This window comes from Ptychodera flava, chromosome 15 (assembly GCF_041260155.1).
Source record: "Ptychodera flava strain L36383 chromosome 15, AS_Pfla_20210202, whole genome shotgun sequence".
Taxonomy (NCBI): Eukaryota; Metazoa; Hemichordata; class Enteropneusta; family Ptychoderidae; genus Ptychodera; species Ptychodera flava.
Window position 1 is genome coordinate 27,410,768 of NC_091942.1, and position 23,129 is coordinate 27,433,896.

At 38.9% G+C, this 23,129-nt stretch overlaps 1 protein-coding gene across 1 annotated transcript; it reads left to right on the forward strand.

Moving 5' to 3' along the window:
* Positions 1–7,236: 7,236 nt before the first annotated feature.
* Positions 7,237–16,965, forward strand: LOC139151732 (FAD-dependent oxidoreductase domain-containing protein 2-like). The gene is made up of 7 exons (XM_070724708.1): positions 7,237–7,372; positions 10,544–11,224; positions 11,851–12,102; positions 12,780–13,025; positions 13,800–13,989; positions 15,177–15,405; positions 16,009–16,965. Exons 1-7 carry the CDS (start codon positions 7,366–7,368, stop codon positions 16,183–16,185), a joined length of 1,782 nt encoding a protein of 593 aa, XP_070580809.1. The 5' UTR covers positions 7,237–7,365; the 3' UTR covers positions 16,186–16,965.
* Positions 16,966–23,129: the final 6,164 nt, after the last annotated feature.

Sequence of the window (23,129 nt, forward strand, 5' to 3'; positions counted from 1 at the left end):
CAATGTTCAATAATTTAACAGTTTTGCGTACAATTCAGGCGTAAACGATAATTGTTGTACATTTAAAGCCTACAGAGAGGGTATACAGATAGGAAAAGTTGCTGGAAAGTAGATCGAGCGTTGAGCTATCATGTTTTTTTGGTTTATCAGTGAGAATAATATCGATGACTTCATGTAAAGTTGATCGCGCGAGGCAGGTGCACCGGCGATAAATACGCAATGCGACTGGAACAATGGAGAAACGCTCCGATAGTACTGTTATAATCGCAAATTTCATCGCGGATACAGATACAGTAAAGGAGCGTACTCTAACGGTACGGTCGATTGTTCTCACGTGCAATAAATGGGACAGCCTGGCACCCTAGCACCATTGTTTGACTTTCTTGTGTGGATCAGTTCGCGTGATAAACTGGAACTTCGATGAGAATAGTTAAAAACACCATTGGAAACATTTTAAATCTGTCACTTGAACTCCGTTGAAGAGTTTTGACTCGCTTTTGAAGAGGTTTCAACTGTACTCCCGTGCGCAGCCGACCTTGAGTTGGCCTTCAAACACGAGCTGGTGACTTTCAAGAAGAACTGCGCTACAACCATGATTGTTATTCCGCTATTGGCGTTTGAGTAAACAGTTTACAAAAGAAAGAGACGCTCATTCAAACAAATAATAGATAAACATGAGATGGCGCGGCGATAAAGTCAACACCTATGATAATAATGTCTGGTTTTAACTTTAAGGTGACTGGCACATTTCATAACGGCGTTAATCATGGCGTAGATTTTGAGAGTTTCAGAGTTTCTCGTGATCGCGAATTTTTCGCCTGGGATAACTAAAGGCCGGTGTTTTGTAGTCCTCACAATAAATGCAACAAAGGACATTGAATTTTTCCATTCTCTACAGAAAGCCCATAGTATCTTCCCCTTTGGTAAATTGGCAGCAAACATTGCCAAAAGTTTTGTTTCAAGTTGAGAGATTTTCTCATTTTGTCCATCAAAAGTGTTGTGTTTGACGTGGAAACCGCTGTGAGTCGTTGTATTGTCCATTGCGTGTTTATTTCATGTCTACAGTTCATCCCATGCAAACTTTGCATGTGACATTATAGGACCTTTACGTATTTTTGTTCCTTTTAGTCATCAGAGGCCTAAAGAAGATTTTCACCCCGAACCAGCAATTGTCATTTGTATATAAGCTTTCTCACTTTCCACAGCATATTTGATGTTTTACACTCTACTTGGTAAATTTAAGGATTCGTCGCTCTAATTTCATCTGATTACAATTGCACCCTATTCAATGAAGCTTATAGGCTATTCTGGCACAAATTAACTTGGAGCTGGACCAACAGTAAAGACTAAACTACAAGCGCTGCCATCAATCTCACGCCTGACTGGACTTTTTTACAATTGTGTTTGCGTTCTGTCCTGTAAATTTGGGGTATCACGGCAGATATCTGACTCGATTAATTCTAATTTACAACATGATCGATTACAATGACTGAAGTAATACACATTTTCGTCTGGTAGTGTCCGAAAACAAACTTTTGACCCACAAAAGGTGACAGAGCGAAATGTTAACTCAGCGCTGCCCATGCAACCTGAAAGTTAGACCGAGATTTACAAAAGCTATGAAGCCAACGGAAATATGCTACTCTCCTCGTTCTTTACTATTCTTTAGCCTGGAATTTTTCGGAATTCGAGTGAAACTAACATGAATTTCATAAGATGGATGTGAGCATACAAGCTTCGCTTGTTCTTCTAGCCTCAGAAACTGAGGGTCATATCTATCTTCTTTTCGCATGATGTTTCGCACGCAATTCCCGAACTCTAGTGAACTTGCAAAGAGGCTTCACGTGCGAGGGTTGTCCTATGTTTGCTTAAGCACTGAAAGGTTTGTTTTCTATTCTCCTCTACCACGAGAAGTAGGCTTTGTGACTGGAAAATAAAACTCAGGGAATTTAGGTAATCCGTGGTGATGACATCTCGGAAAATGGCCAAACGCCCACTTTCTAACTCAAAAAGGCGCGTTTTGTGTGTCATCCATGTCGAGTCTGCAACAGGGACTGGTAAACAAAACATAACTAGCTTTTTTTCTCTCTCTCAGCTTGCATATAGAAAAGACTATTACTGATTAAATGACTAATTATGACTAAATACTAATGTTATCTAATAGTAAATGTTTGAATCTTGCTTTTGTAGGTTTGGAATTTTGGAGTTAAGTTGCGATATTCTCAAAGATTTATCCAAATATGAGTGTTGTTTTCCCGCGAACAATCTCAGAAATTAGCCATATTGAATCTTGAACGAGCATCGGTAACCTACAGCGGTACTGGTAGTTCGATAACCGGAATACACTAATCTTTATCTCATGCCGAGAAGAACATTTTATGGAACTTCTCTTCCTACAATGTGATCGTGCCGATGATTCAGGACTTCACACTAACCTTCAACTTGTCGTGCTCGGCAGCACAACTCATTTTGATTAGAAAGATCTATGCTGCGATGTGTTAGAATTTGATGTCATATTCAGTTCATGCGCGCGACGGGCACTCGGGGTTGCACAAAGGTGTGAACATATTGACCCGTCGTCAGATCACATCGCACGCTCAGCAAGTAGCTCGTTGAACGTTTGTCATCTAGAACACCTGTCATATTTATTCATCATATAAAGATACTTTTCGCACAATCTTAACTTTCTGACCCACTGTAAAATGATAATTGATAAGCGCGCAGTACACACGACGTGGCACAATACTATGCCGATTCGCAAAATGACGCGGAAATCAAAGACAAAGTGGTGAATCTGGCAAACGTTAAAGAGCTGACATGAATATAAAATGCTGTCAGCTATGGGTGAAATGGCGCCTGTTTTGGCCTTATAGCTTGGCAATTTGTGGAAAAAAATTGTCAGCGTAGCGTGATGTCGTGTGCTCGTTGCGATAGTCAATCACCAGAAGTGATTACCATCACAAAATCCAAGTGCCGAGATCGGTAACGAAGTACTGCGTGTCTCGTGCATGTTTATTATACAGCTTATCAAACTACTGGCGAAAACTGCTCAACTCATTCATGTTTGACCCTCATGTCACCGGTTTCCCCCGATATTTTGAATGTTTTTTGTTTGCCTGTGCCCAATAAAACGGAGGAGATATTTCACTTCGACTTATACTATGCCGTCGTTAACTTTTTAAACTGAGGGTCACGCAAACATTTTCCTTAAAACCTCAATGGAATGTAAGAATGTTTAATGAGAGTTTGCAAACCGTCCGATTTCAACAACCTACTCTGTGATTCTTTGAAAAACGCTCGTTTTGGCCTGTTCAGGGTAGCTGCGGTGTTTACGTATAGGTGGCGGGAATTCTTCACGTTTCTGGAACGGATGGCAGTTTCAGATGACAGTCTCGCCTTTTGCCGAGTTTGTGTGAAATGTTCCTTGCAACAGTCCTACAAACACACAGTATGGATACTCTCTCGGTATTTCGGTGTATAAGATCATCGCTAGATTGTATTATCTGTCGACCTGCCCCAATCCCCCGGCGTGGTAGCTAGTATAGTACATGCATACAGTCGCGTAAAATTCGAGGACATATGTAGTTCGTTGTATGGCGTTTGCCTGATTTAGTCGGTCATCAATTCCAAACCTTGTCCATGCGCCGCAACTCCGATGGCTGAACACTGTCGACATATTCGTGTAGGGCTTGTCGCGGCTCTCTTTCACAAACATTTCTCACAGGCTACTCAAATGTCTTCTTACTATACCCTGAGCCACGTTTATTGCCGCTGAGTAAGATTGGGAGGCGGAGATAAAAGGTCTTCGACCGTTGTCGAAAAGTTTCATAGAGACAGCAAAGTGCCGCGATCGATAGCAAAGTCAAACTTTAAGTTTTATATTAGCCATTGGATAAGATTTTAAGAAATCCCAATACGCTATTCGATACGTTATTCATTTCAAATTACGCTCACCTGAGTAATAGCGGCCACTTCAATATATTTTTCCCTGAAAATAGATATTTCCTCTCATCAGCTGTTTTGATTATGTGTAATTGCACTGGATGAAAATACACTTTAAAGAAATATGACATATTCACAGCGTGACTGCTATTTTCAAATAGGAACGGCGCACAACAACAACAACAACAACAACAACAACAACAACAACAACAATAATAATAATAATAATAATAATAATAATAATAATGACAAAAATACTACTACTACTACTACTACTACTACTACTACTAATAATAATAATAATACCTATTCATATGGAACTTTGAAATGTCGATGTAAACGAGAATGTCTGGAAAAGATTTTTGACCACACCAGCTCTTGACGAACTTTGGTTATACCTTGTCTGAGTGTTTGCCCATGTTTCCGTTTTTCGTCGGAGGACCCAAATATTATAGTAATAGTTATAATAATAATGATAATAATTTATTGCATAATAACACACTTAAGTACTTTATGAAGTGTAGTAGAGCAAGTACGATTAATCAAACAGTACACTTATAATCAGGTAAAGACTGTTACTTTGGATGATTTTGGATGAAATATACTTTAAAACGAGGCATCTTTACCGCAAAACTCAAGCTATGCTACATATTTAATACTGTTGATAATAGAATGTATCATTATACACCTACGTCAGTAGCCTATGGAGTTTAGTCGTACAGTAAGTTTCGCTATCAGAGGACGCGGAGTCCAATAACTTTGACGCGGAGTACAATAACTTTAATGTGTTATTAGACGCTATTTGACCTTTGCCCTCAAAACACCTTTACGTCAACACGAGGGAAAAGAAGAGAATATTTTATATTCTTTACAAAAATATATACTCCCTAACATTCAGTACTTCAAAAAGTAAATCACGGTAAGTCAAAAATCGGTGAATTCGAGTGAAATTATGCTGCTGACGTAAAATTTCTACCACGTACGCGCACTGCGCAGCGCGGGTTGAAATTTCGTTCGGTGCGCTTAGCGGACGCGCTGAACGCGTTCCCAGTCTGCTCGCGATCGCTCAGTGCAGTGCGCGAGAAACCTTTCCAAAACGCCTAAATTTCGACTTTTTCAGGTAAAGTTGGACTAGAAAGGTGTATAATAATAATGTTATTCACAAAATACCGGAATTTATGTCCTCGTATATCGTACGCTACTGTCCGAGACGCGACAATACCTCGATGTACTCGGACATAAATCCCGGTACTACGCTTTAATAACATATATGGAATTCATCTTTTACAAGAAACTTATAAAGATTACAAAATCTTTTATTAAAAGAAGAATGACCGAATGCTAGTTAACGTTTGGCTGACTTATAATAAGTACTACAATTACTGTCCGACTTTTAGATTTGTTAACCCGTATTTGGTGGCATATCTGGGCCAGAAGCCTTTTCCCTCTCCTTGAGACGACTGTTAAATACAACAGCTATTTCGGAGTCAGAAATTTTACTCGCTGGCCAGTGTGAGCTTATTAGCATTTCTATTGAACCGGTGACCTAACAGCTGAAATGAGGACATTAAATGTGAGAGGTATTTTAACGACTGATCGGTGTCGTTGGGTTCGTCCTAATATACATTTGATTTTATTAGCTTCAGGCTCTCACTGGCTAGAATTGCTACACACCTTCCCTTCATATTGGCACGCTACCCCGCACGTACTTCACGAGCACCTATGACTAGAGTGGCTCCATCAAAATTAAAGTTCTGACGAACTCTGTATACAGTGTGACATGTTTTCAATTGTTTCCACATAGGTGATAGCAAGCAGTAATCGTGAATGAAGTGGGCATATGACTGGACGATTAATGCGAGAGTTGCCAACCTTGTCAGTTGATACATTTCTGTGCTCGAGACTTCTGGGAGTCTTGGCGCAGCTGTCGTGCATTAACATTTCGTATTTCGTAATCTATCGGCTGTAACGAATTCGATACTTTTGAAATTTACTCTCGAAATTTACCAAGTGAATTCAAACGTTTGTGATAGTTGGTATTTTGGTATAATTCGCGTACAATGTTGGATTTGTAAAATTACACGCATCTGTAGGCCTAACACATGTTAGACGTTTGTGCATTGTGCACTTTGTATGTAATTACTGTCGATTTTCTTTGTTATGGTTTCCACAGACTGAGATTGTAAATCCACTGAATTAATTTGCTCACTCTTTTGTCTCATCGAGAATGTGTCTTAGCATAACAAGCGAAAGGGTCCCATAGCGTTAAGATATAAACTTCCTCAAATCTAACAGAAACAGGTTATTGTACGCATATACTTGATTGTTTTCTGTGAGGGACGGGCAATTGTCTACCAACCGAGGTGTTTTTTTTTTTGGGGGGGGGGGGATTGTGTGGGAGGACTTATCATTGAAAGAGCATGTGGGGAGCCAGCTTAGATATCATTATAACTGATGGGGTTGCTACATGGTTTGTCTCCATCACATAGCTCTCTGACACTGAAAGGAGATTTTCCAAAACGTGTTCAAAGACCTTTTGATGACAAGTCTACCGGATTTTACTACTCGACCATCGAACAAAAATAGAATGACACGCAAACATGGTTGAGAAATATTTTCTGTTTTCGTTGTCAAGGCTCCTGGAAGCCTTCACGTCCATCGTCTGCAACATCACTCTACCAATATCACTGCCTCGACGGAGACTGGTTCTGTGAGACGGGGCAACGGCTGAGTAATCTTTATGAAATAAAACAATAAAATACAGAGAGACAATAAAAGAATAGAAAAAGGGGAACAAACGTCTTTTTACGAGCGTCATCTATCTCCGTCAGACTTATCATTATTAATTGATAATTAGCAATTGCCCTCTCTTTACGAGCAGCGCTGGTTAACATCGCTTAAAATATTTGACCTGTATCAAATTCTAGAGGAACACGCATTGATGTGTTTTGCTTCGTATATAAATGGACACCTTTTAGAGGCAAATATTACTCTACATGACACTCAAGTTCCGCTGTTCTTGTGGGCAGGGCGATGATTCCAAAACACACGATTCTTCTAAGCATCGTAAAATTAAATCTTTCTAAATTGTTTGCAAGACTTTTCCCATAACTATTCTTCCGTGACTCGGGGAACTGCCGTACCTGAACTATATTACTGCACTGGGTCGCGCGGCGTTTTGCAAATCATTCACACTCGTACTCTAACCTTTCCCCAAATATTGATATATGGCAACTTAACAAGATAAAGTTGTGTAAATTAATCACCTTTGTTATCAAAAGGCGACTTTTCCTCTGGGAGGGAAGGTATTTAAGGATGCACCAAGACGTGATTGAATGCAGAGCAATTCTCTCTTCAATACAATAGCCATCTGTTGTTGTACGTCCTATAGCTACTCCTCTTTGTGTCCGAAGAACCGTCAAGATGCCAAGTAAGAATCAGAATTATTTTTTTTCGTTTTTATTCTTTTAAACTATATAACCATTACCTTTTTTGCATGAATTTTCTGTGGTTACAGTTACAGGTAAGGTCAGCTTATACATACGTGAGCCCAACCAAACCTTATCGCTATCAAATCCATATCTGAATTTCCGAGTTTCACCTGCGTTTTTGACATATTCAACGATATTATGCATTTTTAGGGGGCACCTGAAATGCTTTTTATGCACCGACGCAAGTTTGCAATACCGACTACGTTTTCTTTCAGGTTGATATTTTCTTCTGTTTTAATGTGTGGAACCATCTTTCAAAACGCCGTCATTTTCATTTGGATATCAGTGAATTTTGCAACATGACGAGGTTGGTTGCCCACTCGGCAACTCGTAGACTTTTTCCATTTCGAGTGCATTGATTAGACATCATTTTATCAATTGCCTGAAAAGCTGGTGCGAGTAATTTACTCAGACTTACATTATGCAGTTATCTCTATTTGACCAAATCCGAAAAACCGAAAGACAAGCACGTGAACTTCAACATAACCTCTGCAATTATTTTAGTGTACGATCAGATGTGACTACTAAGTTGTTATTTTGTAATTTATTAATGACAAGATTCAGAGATTATAAAGGGACGCATAAATCTGTCGTTATTACTTATCTTCTATTATTACGCGTACAAGTTTTGTTTTGCAATACGATCCAATACGGCTATACCAGGCGGCCATTTTATGACCACTGTTTTCATGTCCGTAGCCGGCTACCACTTAAACGTACATGGTATGATCAGTATTCGACTTCTTGTTTAACTGGTGACGTGTGTTACGATGAGATCAATTCGGATAACAATTGCACGTTTTTTTGTCCAATAATCACGATACATATCATAATCGTTTGGGTTATTAATTTGTTTGAACTTTGCAATGGTACGCCGACAGGATAATATGGCACTTAGATGCTAATGTGTCTTCATTATATCCTGGCCACTGTTATGTATAGGAAATGGACGTAGGTGTGGGGTTTAATGTGTAGAGATCTTTATCGATGCAGTCCAAGTGGATTATAATCTCAGCAAAGACACAAGGTTTATAGCCTGCATTTTGTAGACAAATTAAACGCGTATTGCGGATACAAATTTTTTTTTTCTGCGGTATAGAAAAGAGAGAAGGAGCGGTATTGGAATAGATTAAAGTAACGATAAATCTACCAACCATTACAAAACAAAGCCAATCATGGGAAAATATTGTCAAGTACTATACTTTCTGTTCACGTTAGCCTACATTCTCTATCAATTTATATGTGTTCATTGCCTTTTCTGCACGCCAACAAAAAATACAGAAATCACTCACACTTATGAACCATTATCTTTGAATTTCGCGTTATGGAGCAAAATTTAGTACAGGACAGGGGAAATATGTCCGCAATATTTTTTCCGACTGATCGGTGGTGTTCTCAATTGAAGCAAGGGCTATCATATTTCGGAAGATTCAGAGGATGAGTTCGCTATTTATATCATCTTTAATGCTTTAATTAATGATATGGATTAAAGGCAAATTTTGCCAGATTAAACAACTGCCTAGATGGCGTTTGCATTACACCAGTGTTATTGGCTTGACTATTGTTAATAGTATTATCTTGATACTTGGCCGGTGTTTTCAGGCGATCATATACGGACCATAATGTTAAAGTTAATATGATGACTTTAATAAACCTAATTGATTTGTGACAGGAGCAATGTTCAAATTGACAGCAACTTCAGCCGTGTATGAACTGTTCCGCGCATGTACCAAATAATAATTCACTGTTGCACTTAACTTCCCAGCGCCAACTTCACTATCCATAGTGAATACGACTGACATCCTCTTTTGGATGTGAAGAGCTTCAAAAAAAGGATAGAAATTTTGTTCAGATGCACATCTTTTTAGCTGAAGCTTTTTTCCCCGCGGAAAATGATGAAATAGACACTTTTTTGATTACTGAATATTTCAGTAAATTGTGGAGGAAAACGGTATTTATCAACTCGATAATCACAAAAGTATACGGCTAAGCAACTTTTATGCAGAAGCTGATACGCACCGTTTCGCGACCGGAATATATATATGCCACAATGGATAGTCGTCAATGTTTGAGACGAATAAACTTCGCTGTTTGTTTTTTTTTTGTTACCGTAGCGAGATTGAGGGACTGAGTAAATCATATTCTTTCTTAAATTTTCAAAGCAAATGAAACTGTGTTTGTGTCCTTTTCTGCCCGAAACCTATGCAAGAAAAACTCGCCTATCATAAGAGAAAAACAACGTAACATTTGCATGCCACGTCGAGGGTTATATCACTACAAAACGTTTACGAGATTGCGATATAATTATAGAGAACTAATTAATCAATGAAATGATGAAAGAGTAAATTGACAAATATGGTACGTACCAACATAAGTTGATTAAATGAGGGTAAGGTACGTTTACTACAATCAGTTGTTTGCCGCCCGCTTAGACTCGCCGCAATTACCTAGAAATTCTTGGATGTATATATTGTACTGTGAGGGACCGTTCCAAGTTTCTTATGACTGAAGGGCTATCGAATTATTTTTGCTGTTCCATGATCGCTTCTGAAAGAGATGCCCGCTGAAAATATATAAAAGTTATCTCAGGTGCCAGCAGCCTTTGTTTATTGCCCATCAAAGCACTCAGATTATAATCGACAAATCATCAGCCAAGGGATGGCTTATTAGATTCTTTGACGGGTTGGAAGCAAGACAGTTACAGCCACGCAGATTAAGAAAAGTATTTCACATGAATACTGGTCTGAAAAAATGTGTAGGTTTAAATAGAAAATTGAATGCAAGCTATGTAAATCCGTAAACAAACAAACAAAGAAACAAACAAACAAACGATCTGTAAATTATTTAAATGCGTATAATATATATATATATATATATATATATATATATATAATATATATATATATATATATATATATATCTATATATATCCGCATACTGACCAACCCCTCCAAAGATTATTGGTCTATCCCTTGTGCCGTCGATGGGGATGTTGCAGAGAAATTTTATTCCGTTAGCATTATATGATTTTACTGTTTCGGTTAACATTTTTCAGAGAGGCATGCCTTGTTTACTAATGTTTGCCATTTTTTCCATTTCATCTTTTGCAGTTCACCACGAAACTATCATCATCGGCGCCGGTCCAGCCGGTCTGCAAATGGGACACTTCATGAACGGCACGGAGCGCGACTACATCGTGCTGGAAGCTGCCGACAAAGCTGGCCACTTCTTCACGCACGAGCCCCGTCATCGGCTCCTCATTTCCATCAACAAGAGATTCAACCCATTCCCTGAACTTGAATACAACATGAGGCATGACTGGAATTCCTTGCTTTGTGACGACCCATCCCTCCGCTTCACCAAGTACACAGAAGACCTTTACCCGCAAGCAGATGTTATTGTTAAGTATATGAACGACTTCGCCCAGAAATTGAAGATTAAAATCGAATACAACACACTCGTTGTCAACATCAGTAAAGAGGACAGACCCGGTTCTCCGAGGGGACAGTTTTATCTGAAGACAAAAGATGGCAGAGAATACAGCTGCAAGGTGTTGATCATGGCAACCGGCGCTGTCTCCGAACATCTCCCCGACTTCCCCGGTATCGAACTGGCTGACACGTACGCAAATCACGATCTCGACCCGAAGAAATACGAGGGCAAACTTGTTTGCGTCCTTGGCCGCGGAAACAGCGCCTTTGAAGTGGCGAATCACCTCGCACCTTATGCTGCCTTCGTTCACATATTTGGTGGAAGAGCACTGAAACACGCCTGGAACTCACATTTTGTCGGTAAGCCTTTACTAGTCTATTGTAATATTTGTGTACATGCTCAAGTTCAAGCTTTGCGATTACATAGTGAACAAGATCACCTTGATAGAATCATGACAAACTTATATGAACATCGTCAGAGAAGGACTCATGTAACGGAACTGAGTGTCGACTTGAATATGTTTATTCTATTGATGTTGTCCAGATAGAAACAATTTTACACTTGACCATCCTAGTTTGTAAGTAAGAAAAATTTTCTTGCAAACACCGAATCATTTAAGGCCTGGAAAGAAACCATCGCACTTATAGATAGAGCTAAAGTAGCCTTGTGGGCAATTCGTCCCTCAGGTGTCTTGAACGTTTTAAAAACTTCTGATTTTCGCTGTTTTCCTATCTATAGTCAGAACTTTAGTGTTCAAAACTCCGAAATTGAAGTGAGAAGCTAAAGCATGTAGCCGCATCATTTTTGTGAAAAATAAACTAAGGATGGAGAAACAAATAAAGACCCTTTTTGCGTACCATAGTTGTGAAGCATTGCATTTGATAGTAAGCCTTACAATGCGACACCAATACGTCATTATGTCCCTGTTTCTAGAAAAAAGGTTAAACAATTAAGATAACGGATGTAATTTGTCTTAATTTCCTAGGTGACCTGCGTGCCATTAACAACACAATCCTCGACATGTACATGTTAAAGTCCCTCCATTCTTACTTGGGCATCGAGGCCTTGAAACTGTCGAAGGGAGAGAACAATCAAGTCCTGGTTCATTTCCGAGACTTGGTCTTGCACTGGAAAACACCGGGCTACTTCCACGACACCAAACCATACGATCACGTCATCGTGTGTACGGGATGGAACTATGTCGACACGTCTCTTTTCGCAGACAATTGCAAACCGGGTAAGCCGAACCGTACTTCTCGAAGAACATACGATCCGATGCAATGATAAGCATTTAATAATGTAATCACCTCTGCGCTTGGCCGTAAGAGCATCCGACAAATATACTTTCCGGCATCCCTCACACAAACAGGCAGAGAGCGAGACTTACTTTTATCAGCTGATACAAATTCAAAATTTGTCTTCACATCATACATGTAAATACGTTATGAAAAATATCTATTTATCTATCTATCTATCTATCTCTATGCATATTCTCATATATACACACATTCATATATACAATTATATCATACCAGTATATTGATGGCACAAATACAGCGATCTGATTGGTCGAGACGCGAAAAGAACCGTGGTATATTCGCGATATACCACGGCTGGCATACGCGCGAGCTCTTGGCTTGAGTAAAATCCGTTTTTGACATTCGATGCCCGAATTTCAATATACTGTTATGGTATAATAGCAATAAATCACACCCAGCGACGGTATACCACTCGATTTTGACCAGTTCACTTCATATATGCACTCGCTATCGCTCGTGCGTATATGTCGTGAACTGGTCAAAATCTCGTGGTATACCATCGCTGGGTGTGCTTTATTGCTTAAATATACGCGTTTTTGTATGTATGCAGGAATACATACATCTTTGATCTGATTGTTAAGAGTTTTTATTGCAGCAACAAAGAAAAAAGGCAAATATCCTGTTCTGAAGACAAACTGGGAATCCGAAAACGTTGAAAACCTCTACTTTATGGGAACCGCCATGCAAGCCAACGATCGCCAAGCTGCATCTGGATTCATACACGGTTTCAGATACAACGTTCGCACCCTGCATCGTTTGCTGGAAGAGAAATTTCAGGGTGTTCCGTACCCTGTCAAATTGCTGCCACGAGACTGTCCCGCTATCGCTGAGCACATCATTCGTGAGTCATTCCGAATTCTTACTGGCTGCATCGTCACAGTGTGTTTATTCCCAAAGATTTGAATTTGCCAATTAATTAGTCAACGTTTTAATTGGCTTGCCTCCCAAAACGCCATAATGTTTTCTTTCAGTTTCTGAAGAACACGATTGGAACTAATTTGGGATAATTGGATATTCGTATTTTTCAAATTTCTCAAATATGTCCGATGCCATATAGCTGAATATTGCGATATTAGAAATTACTCATAAAAACAAGTGTGTAACTTGAAAAGAAAAGCAGATGAGCTTATATTTGCAGATCAAATAGACATTACTTCACCATCCAATTATCCCAAATAAGTTCCAATCGTGTTGAAGGTAGAATGCGTCCAGGGAACAGATATTTGAACTCTCAAATTTCTTACAATACCATGCTTTCCTGGACAACTGCTTATTGGGGCTCATTTCGAAGCCATTTGGAGTTGGACTTTTACGGTCTGACCTTTTGAAATTCACAAATTTAATTCCGTCCATGCAGTTTATTCAGGGATGGCGGCTGTGCTGAATTGCAAATATCAGTAACTGTTAGGTGATTCATTTCTGTAGTACTGAAAGTTATATAGCGACCCTTGACTTTCATTCCTGATTCGAGAATAGTACGGTTTAAAGCTTTGAGCAAATGTTTCAGTCTGTCATTTTCAAGGCGCATTCTTACCTTGACAAACCGGATTTGGTGTGTATCGAACGACTTGTGACGGTTTTGGCATTTCAAATCATTGTCCTTCTATATTCGCAGAACGTGCTAGCCTCGATGCTTGCATTTACCAGTTGAATACCTTCATGGGAGACGTGATTATTGTCCCCGAGGATCCTAAAGACGAAGTGCAATACTACACTGACTTGCCCATGATCTATGTCATGGAGCAAGAGTGGTTTAAGAATGCCAAACATGCGTTCACCATGTTCCTCAAGTATAACTTTGACAGGTAAGTGCCGTATGTTGCCATCTAGGTTGATCCTTTGTGCTATTGTTTTGATTCCGAAACAATACCTGCACTGAATATGCTATACCTTGTTGAACCAAAGACAGTAGTTTCTCTACTGTCTATGGTTGAACCACAAGGGGGGACTTCCCTGATGTTTACCGGTACCCGACAGAACAGTTGCTAATCGGCACACGGTACACTATTGTCCCGGTGTATATTATCTGAACAGTAAAATTAAAACACTAAATGAGAGAGGAAATGTGCTTTAAGAAGTTTTCGAATAGATGTGAGTTTACATATACCCACAGTGTAAAAGTTATAGGCCTCAGAGCAACACTCAGTTTGACTGAAAAGGAGTGACTCATTTACATGCTGATCCTTTAAATGGGTTACATTTAAAGGGCGGTGGTCGTCGGAACGGCGCATGTGCAACTTTCTTGTTTACAAACATTGTATTTAATGCACTATATATAGATGCATCATGTCAAAATAGCTGCAACATTTAAATTTTACAATGTACATTACGACAAACATGTTTTAACTTTCATCAATCGCCAAGGTAGCTTGGATACAGTGTTTATATCGGTCGTAGGGGTCCCTAGCAACCTTTGAGCGCCGTTCCGACGACCACCGCCCTTTAAATCCCGCATAAAGAATGTATGTACCGACGTGTCTGCTGGTAAAGTATTGTGAATATCATTTGCGTCATTGTAAAGCATTTTATATCTAAATTAATATCTACTATTGACATGCATAGTTATATTCTTTGTGACAGCTTTTGGAAACTTTACATATTTGTGTATTTTAGTAAGATATTATATTCACATGAAGGCCTTAGGCGACCATAAAATGACAGTACATACCAACGAGTCCATCTTTTGATAGCTGACTAAAAGTATCGTAACATTAAGTTCGTACGCAAAACTAGCGAACAATGCTAGATCTAGCAGCTGTTTAAATCATAATTTGACCATACGATTATTGACAATAGCGATGAAATATTATACTGACAGTGATAAACCATTCCACGGCAAAGTATGTGGGGAAAGACCGTCTTTATACACATACAAACTTGGGTCTGATCAAATTTATCGGGTTGCTCAAATTGTACCCATATAATACGACAAGCATATTTATTTCACTTCTTTAAACCATTTGGTGTTTTCTTCATTTGTTCTCTCAACAAGGTTCGGAGAATACTCTAACGACGTTCTAAAGTTTACTCACTGGCCATTATCCTATGACGAACACTGTCAAGGTTTTTTGAGGCCAATGCTGACCTACTACCAGAATGGTAAATTCATCGACCAGATTGGCACTGTCGAATCCCTGGTTCTACGATTCGATTGCAAGGAATTCACGCTTGACAACCCTGACAAGAACAAAAATATGCTCAAAAACTTCATCAACAAACATGTAAGTGTGAAAACGACCTTTTCTGACTGTAGCAATTTGTAAGTTTGGGAGAGCCCCAGTAATACTACCCACAAATTTCCCATACTTTCGGAATGATTGCATAATGAGGCGATAGGAGAAAGCGCTACATCTGAGCGGGGTACGATCGAATTAAAAAGTTTGGCTAAAATTTTCAGTCGGTATGTAGATTACCCACACAAATGCGATCATGTGCCACGATTCATGCGTACGTATGTATAATTATTGCTCTCGAACTGCTGAAAAAATTTAATTACACAAATGAATGCTATCCACATGGTTGTTTTACTGGTAATAAGGCTGCGTAGTCATAAATAGATGTTAATTCTAGAGGATTCACATTCTTATATCTAGATATTCATACCTAAGCCTTAAAGCTCTATAAGCGAAGAGACCAATTTTTACTATATGAAAGGGAATTGGCCGATAGCATCGCGAGAGTGCATCTCATGCCATTACTTGATTTGTCTCGCCTCCCCCGGTTCTGTCAAGATCATTTTGGCAAAACTGAGCCTGCAGGCAAAGCTCACGTTACTATTAAAATAAACGTGCATAGCTAAGAATGCCTCTTCAATATTCTTACAGTTGAATTTCAATCCTGGCGAAAAATACTACGACTACTTCTTGGTTAACGAGGAAGCCTACCATAAGCACGTCGTGCCTCTGACGAATGAAGAAATGACCAGACTACCCCCAGAGTTTTTCAAGTTGGACGGCATGAGGTGCAAACCTACTACCATGGATCTGATACCGGAAATGTAGGCTATTAATAGTCACCGAAGCATGAAGTTGTGCCACCAAAGTCCTCTTCAGCCCGTACCTACCAAATGGAGGCTACCTCACGCCATAAAGAAGTGTTTTTAATGAGTGATGTCAATAACTGCACATATTATTGCAATACAATTTTGTATTCTCTATCGTCATATATTCAAAATGATAATTCTAGTCAGTTTAGTTCTACAAGGGACGCACGGAGTAATAGTAATTGGAACGGTTCTCAGTAGAAATTACAATCCGAAAATTTCCTATTTCACCAAATATTTGCGGTCTATACGCTTAACTTTGCATACAGGTCAGTGTTCACTTCTTATAATTTTGCATTAAGCTAATTCTAGCAAAATCTTTATGACATTTACAAAATGTGTTAACCTGGTGACAAGGTCGTAGAAATATCATTAACTAAAGTTCGACACATGGTTTTGGGGTGAAGTACTTTTTTTAGACCAAAATATGACAGTTTGAAAAAAGAAAATTGCAAGAAAAAAGGTAATCTTAGTGATGGAAACGCGCAAATGCTACACAGTGTTTCCTCGTCTTAATAGCAGGCGTTTGACTTTAGCCATATACCCAGAGACAATTGTAACCATTGCCCAAGACACTTTCCTTCGTTCTGTTAGTTTTTGCAGTAATATTGCTTTGACTCTGGAGTACTGCATTATAAAGGATTTTCTTTGTCGTACTTTATGTATAAAATTTGTCACCGCCAGAATGTGTAATTCTTTACTTCTCTTAGAAACGCATTAAAGAAAATACAAACATGCGAAAATTGCGTGATGTATGAAGTGGATGGTGTTGGTAGGTAACCCAGAGAGAGATAATTGGCAAGCAACTGACATAGCTTTCTTCGACAAGTTTCTAGATGGCGCCGTCTGGTCTAAATCACTAAGTATGGTAGAATGCCCTTCGGGAATAAATAATCGGACTCTCAAACTAGTATTGTTTTGAAGCTCATGGGGAAAATTAAACTGGCTTATTTTTCTTCATAGCGTTAACACAGGGATGCATGGTTGCCATCTTAAATATCAAGAGTCGGTATAGGATTGGGTAATTTTTTCTCTATCCTGTACCGAATTTTTAGTGCAAGATTACCCTTGATATATTCCCTGACTTCGAAAGGGGATGGTTTAACGTTTCTTTACGGAAAGTTTGAGCAAACGTTTACGGCTTTAAATTTCGAGGCGCGCGTACTACCTTATGTTTTGTAAGGGGTGAAACATTTAAGTGGGTCGATTGGGATGTTGGCATGTTGACAGTGTAAGGAATCTTCGAAACACAGATCGAAATTGCTCATATGCGTCGATTTTTTTAGACTTACTGAGCCAATACGCAATGATAACAACGCTGCGCATTCTAACTCCAGGGAGACATAAATAGCCATGACTAACGTCAGCGAAGAGATCATCTTACCTTTGACGCCGAAAGCCTTTCGTGGCCGACTTTATGAACAACCCAGGGGCATTTACTTGACACAGGAAAGGTGTACACGCACAACACGAATTTGACCTGGTTTTCGCCCCGATCACGACTTTTGACCCGGCAATGTTGATAAATTGTAGTCTTTTGACTACTTGTTTCACCTTGCACAACTTTTGACCCAAATAGGTACATTATACCCATTAATAAAAACAAACGTGCGGAGTTTGACAAATTTGGCTAAAAGTTTATCTTTTGACTGCCATCTAAAGCAAAATTGTATGATTTGTGCTTTGGAGCATGAACCTTTCAGGTACACCTGTACCCGGTTTGGGATTGAGTGTACCCTCATAGGATGAACCAGCACAGAATCTAGTTCTTAAATCTGTGACACACTATTGAAATTTTGCATAAATAATGGTTTCTATGAGAAGTACTGCTGATAGACTTTATGCACGATTCATTCGCTACAGTCTTGTTCGCATTAGGCGGGACATAAATCTACTTGCCATGTTCGGCATGCTTCCTAGAGGTTGCAGCAATCATGAATTTTCAAGGGCCAATATGTTTCGGGTGCCCCATGTGCAGCTGACGATTTAATGTCAAAGTCTGAATCAGTTATATCGAGCCAGAAGGCGCGATCTTTTCTGACAAATTACGTTGAATATGGCATTTCCAATATAGGATGTTCATTGCATAAAATTCACAGCGACATCTAACCAATTGACCTCTCTTAGTTTCAAACTACCGTGCTCATTCTTTCTGTACAGTACAGAATTTGATTTTGGACCTGTGAGTTTCCAGAATATGCGCTTCCACCATGGCATTACGGGAAAACAGCGCCGTCTACGATGACTGTAGCCGAATGTTTCTCCAGTGTAGGAGGGGGTCAGTATTCAAAGTAATGAAAATGCGCGGCCTTGAAGACTTTAAGGAGATATCGATATCTGAATGAGAAGAGAGTCTGCCTAAATAGCGGTTGATCCCTTACCTAAAATTCACTCTCGAATATTAATGTAATCACTGTTGAATGTGTTCAGAGAACAGTAGGAGGAAATCCTTCATGCCTCCATCTGTTGACATCTTAATATGATAACTATTAAATAACATCATAACACTTCTTCGTTTGTTCGTAGTTTGCAACTGAAGATGGCGCTTTGATGTAGTTGATATGGATAATTTTTGAATTAATGATGCTAGAATGTCTGCATGTAAATTGTATATATCAATACAAGTCACTGACCTAATTTAGATCTCCCCATCGCCCATGTAACATTTTCATCTCTTCAACCAATTATACCCTATCTATCATTGCTTATGACCATGACCTGAAGTCTAGCGATGTCAAGTTTTACCGACTTCAATTGACATGAACTGGATGTAACACTAGCAAGACTAACGCACACAGGGCCGTCAACTTAATTTCACCAAATTATTGCATATTTTTCTCGTATTCCCGGCAAAGATACTATTTTTTCTTTCGATGTATTTTTAAGATGATTATTCTTAGTGTGGAACTATTCCTAATCACATGATGATATAGTTAATTATATGACATTCATGAACTATTTGAATATACTGAAAGCAAAGTTTACAATCTACACTGAGATGTCGCTTGCATTTGAATAAACAGATGTGACTGAAATATGTAAATTACCTTGCAAAGACATTTTGGTAGAATCATTGTCATATTTGAATACGAATACAACCATGACAATAGAGCATTAGTATGGTATAAACACCAGCCAAGATTTACCGATATTTGAAATTCAAAATAACTGCCATCCCTGCAGCTGTATTAACTTTATAGAAAAAAAATAAGATTTCGATTTTCAAAAAGATTGGAAAAGTTTAAGAGTTCAAATATCTGTCCCCGAGGAGCATTCTACTCCAAAGGGACAATAGTTGTTGATTTCGATGATTTCTTCACTATTTCTGTTTCTTGTCCTACTCCCAAACACATAATTGAGATACACAGACCTTTGCTTTTCAACTCAGCATGTACATGCGTACACTGCATCGTTTAATTGTCGACAACTGATTTCTGGTCTGCATTAGAATTCAAACGTAAACAATAACGGTGCATATAAACGCTGTGTTGACAAACCAAAAGCGCGATGCTTCGTCATACTTTTAGGATCAGAACAAAAACCACAGTTGACATTAAAACAACAATAGTTTAAAAAAAACATCACAAGGTACAGCTACTGGCCTTGAATGCTACAGATGAACAAACTGACTCAACATTACCGACGAAATGGCAAACATCCCGCCAAAACTAATGGTAAATGTCCCGGTCAGCCTAGAGTCGAGGAAAGTAGATCCACCCGCCTGCTTTTCTTACAAGTCTCTAGACAGTGATCCGTTTTACTCGCCATTATATTAATAATGAATATCGTCTAAGAATTAACTCATTTTACACCGCTACTTGTAGCATATGCAAAGCAAGTTAAATTATAGATTTCATACCTATAGCGCTATCTTAGGGAGCAAGACGATTCGTGTCTTCGATGAAACTAAACTAAGACTTCGATAATTGAAATTGCATTCAATATCATGTGGGTGAACCTTACACCGTCGAGCGGAATTTTCCATAGGTTCATGAATGATCTATCGTTGTACATGAGTACTTCATGAAATCTTTCGATCCGTTTAAACATCTGCCGTGATCTTCCGGCTGTGTCGAAAGCCGGGGTCGAAAGAAACCACAAAATTCATTCGCTATGGTATATAGTATGTGAAATCAGTAATCCGAGTGTAAGACTTGGCTCTCGAGGACGCTGCTTGCACTCTCTAAGACAGCATTGAGCGCCCTCGCGCGAGTGGTCTTCCGTAACACCAGTACAGATGGACGCTGTCAGGAGCTCGTCAAGTGTGAATCTGTCCAGTTTCCCTCACGTTGGCACTGCACAGAGCACCTCTTCGCGATTGAAGTGCAAAATTGTAGACAATTCCTTCCATTGGATCCCGTTTTTGGAATGCATTAAGTCTCAATAACTGCCCTGTCGTGCAAGCCACACCGGCCAAAAACCTTATTAAATTTTTGTCATGCACAAGATTACAATGTACCTGAAAACTCATTTCAATCACTTCAGAATCACTTGGGTCGTCGATTTATAGAAACATGTACATGCGCCAATATATGGAAGCTACTTAGGGGCACTGCCCTAGAGAGTACACACACATACGTATCGCCATTTTGACCCACACGCTCTCCAGGCTTTTTGCCCCATGTAGATTTTTGACTCTGAAATTGTTGACTTGCAGCCCATGGTTTTTCTCCGGAACAGTTTTTACTAAATTTTATGTATAAAACTTTGATTGGTCAAATTTATTGTCTTTTGGTCAAAATTGTTCTTGCCAAAAGAAGTATGTTTGACCTATCAAAGTTTTCACATAAAATTTAGCCCAAACTGTAGATGTTGACTTCGTTATCGAAAGAAACGTAGAGTTTGAAATTTGTAATCTTTACTGTTCAAGGTACACCTGTACCTAATTCGGGACTGGCCGCGCCTTATCATGGGTAAACGGCCAACAGTTGGTCAAAATTGTTCTTGCCAAAAGAAGTATGTTTGACCTATCAAAGTTTTCACATAAAATTTAGCCCAAACTGTAGATGTTGACTTCGTTATCGAAAGAAACGTAGAGTTTGCAATTTGTAATCTTTACTGTTCAAGGTACACCTGTACCTAATTCGGGACTGGCCGCGCCTTATCAGGGGTAAACGGCCAACAGTTCGGGTGCATCTGATCGTGTTCATGGAGAATGAAGGTTTACGGCTGTTTTAGATTACATCAAATAGCGTCTTCTCACGAAAGGATACACTTCCAGAGTAATATTGAACGAAGATCAGTTATACTCACGTTTCGGAAGGTGTATTGGTTGGCAGGGGAAATGATAAATGACGATATCTATTATTAAGGTGCAATTTTTATTGAGTTAAAAGTACAATGTCCCATCTACTCATAGAATACAATTTTAATTAAAGCATGCTGATCATATTTTCATCGGCCACATTATAACCAAAAATATTCACATGAACTGAACGTTCATTGTGTGCAAAGGACACACGACTATAACACTCAGATATGTACGTACAACCAACTGCGATGGAAAAAGTTGGTGTGTTATTAGGGGGTTGAGAATGTGAATTGCTGGAATTATTTTGTTTTCATTATGAACTCCTTCTTCCGTCACCGTACTTGAGAGTATATTAAAGCATTTAATTTGAAGTTCACATGTAGCTAAGACAACGACAAAGACAAATTAAAGAAAAAGATATTGCAAGGCAAAGATATTGATCTATGTCTAATGCCTCCGAGTAAAAGTATGAATCCATCAAAACATCTCCGTTCATATCAACTATATGTGATCCATATAAGAGTGACGACATTCAGAATATCCAAGCGTTATTAGTGGACATTTCGATACCAGCAGGTCAAAAATAAGATAGGTCAAGTAACCGATAAGTACATTTTCATTCAAACATTATCCATCTCGAAGCTGCTAAAATGTCAGAAATATTTTGCACCAAAACATACTTGAAACTGCCAAGACACACATATACTGAGCTGAAATATATTTGATTATATATCGAAGTTGATAATATATCTAAATTAGTTCGATGTAAACCGTACGCACGTGAAACAGACTAATTAGCCAGTATACACACAATTACTGAGCTAATTTGATATAGTGACGAAGCTGCTAAAATCACTGGAGTCGTTGTAAATCATACACGTACCTAGTATGCACACACGTATTGAGCTGATACTGATAACACGGTGTTGAAGTTGCCGAAGCCGCTGAAACAATGAAATAGTTCACCGCAAAACCATACTTGAAATGCAAATTAGCTACACACACTGAGCTGATACTGATTTAATATAACGTTGAAGCTGCTAAAATGTTTGAAATGGTTTGCTGCCAATCATACATGTACTAAGCTGATATTGATAATACAATGTTAAAGCTGCCGAAGCTGCTAAACATATGAAATAGTTCGCTGCCACCCATTCTTGAAATAGTCAAATTAGCTAACATACACACACACTGATACCATTTTCATATAACGTCGAAGCTACTAAAATATCTGAAATAGTTAGCTTTAAACCGGGTAACTTGGTATGCAAACATACTTGCTGAGTTGATACTACTATGTCGAAGCTACTAAAATATCTGAATTTCTGAAATAGTTCCCGTATACATACTTGAAATAAACAACGAGGCTAGCATGCACACATTGAAAGATGACATTGTAAAACCGTACATTTCAAGAATATCAGCGATCCACGCAATTCTGTTTTTGATGCAATTTGAACTATGAGAGGGGAGCGAGGTCAATCTTGCAACAAGTTGTCTAAGACATTGAACCATCTTTCCATAAGTTGGTATGCTTCCAAGTCACTTAAAGTCCACCCTTTGGCACATGCAAAGGCGCTGCTGTTTGTGGGCCATGCCATACAAATACAGTACGGAATGGTTTAAATGATATACACTCGGGAAATTATATA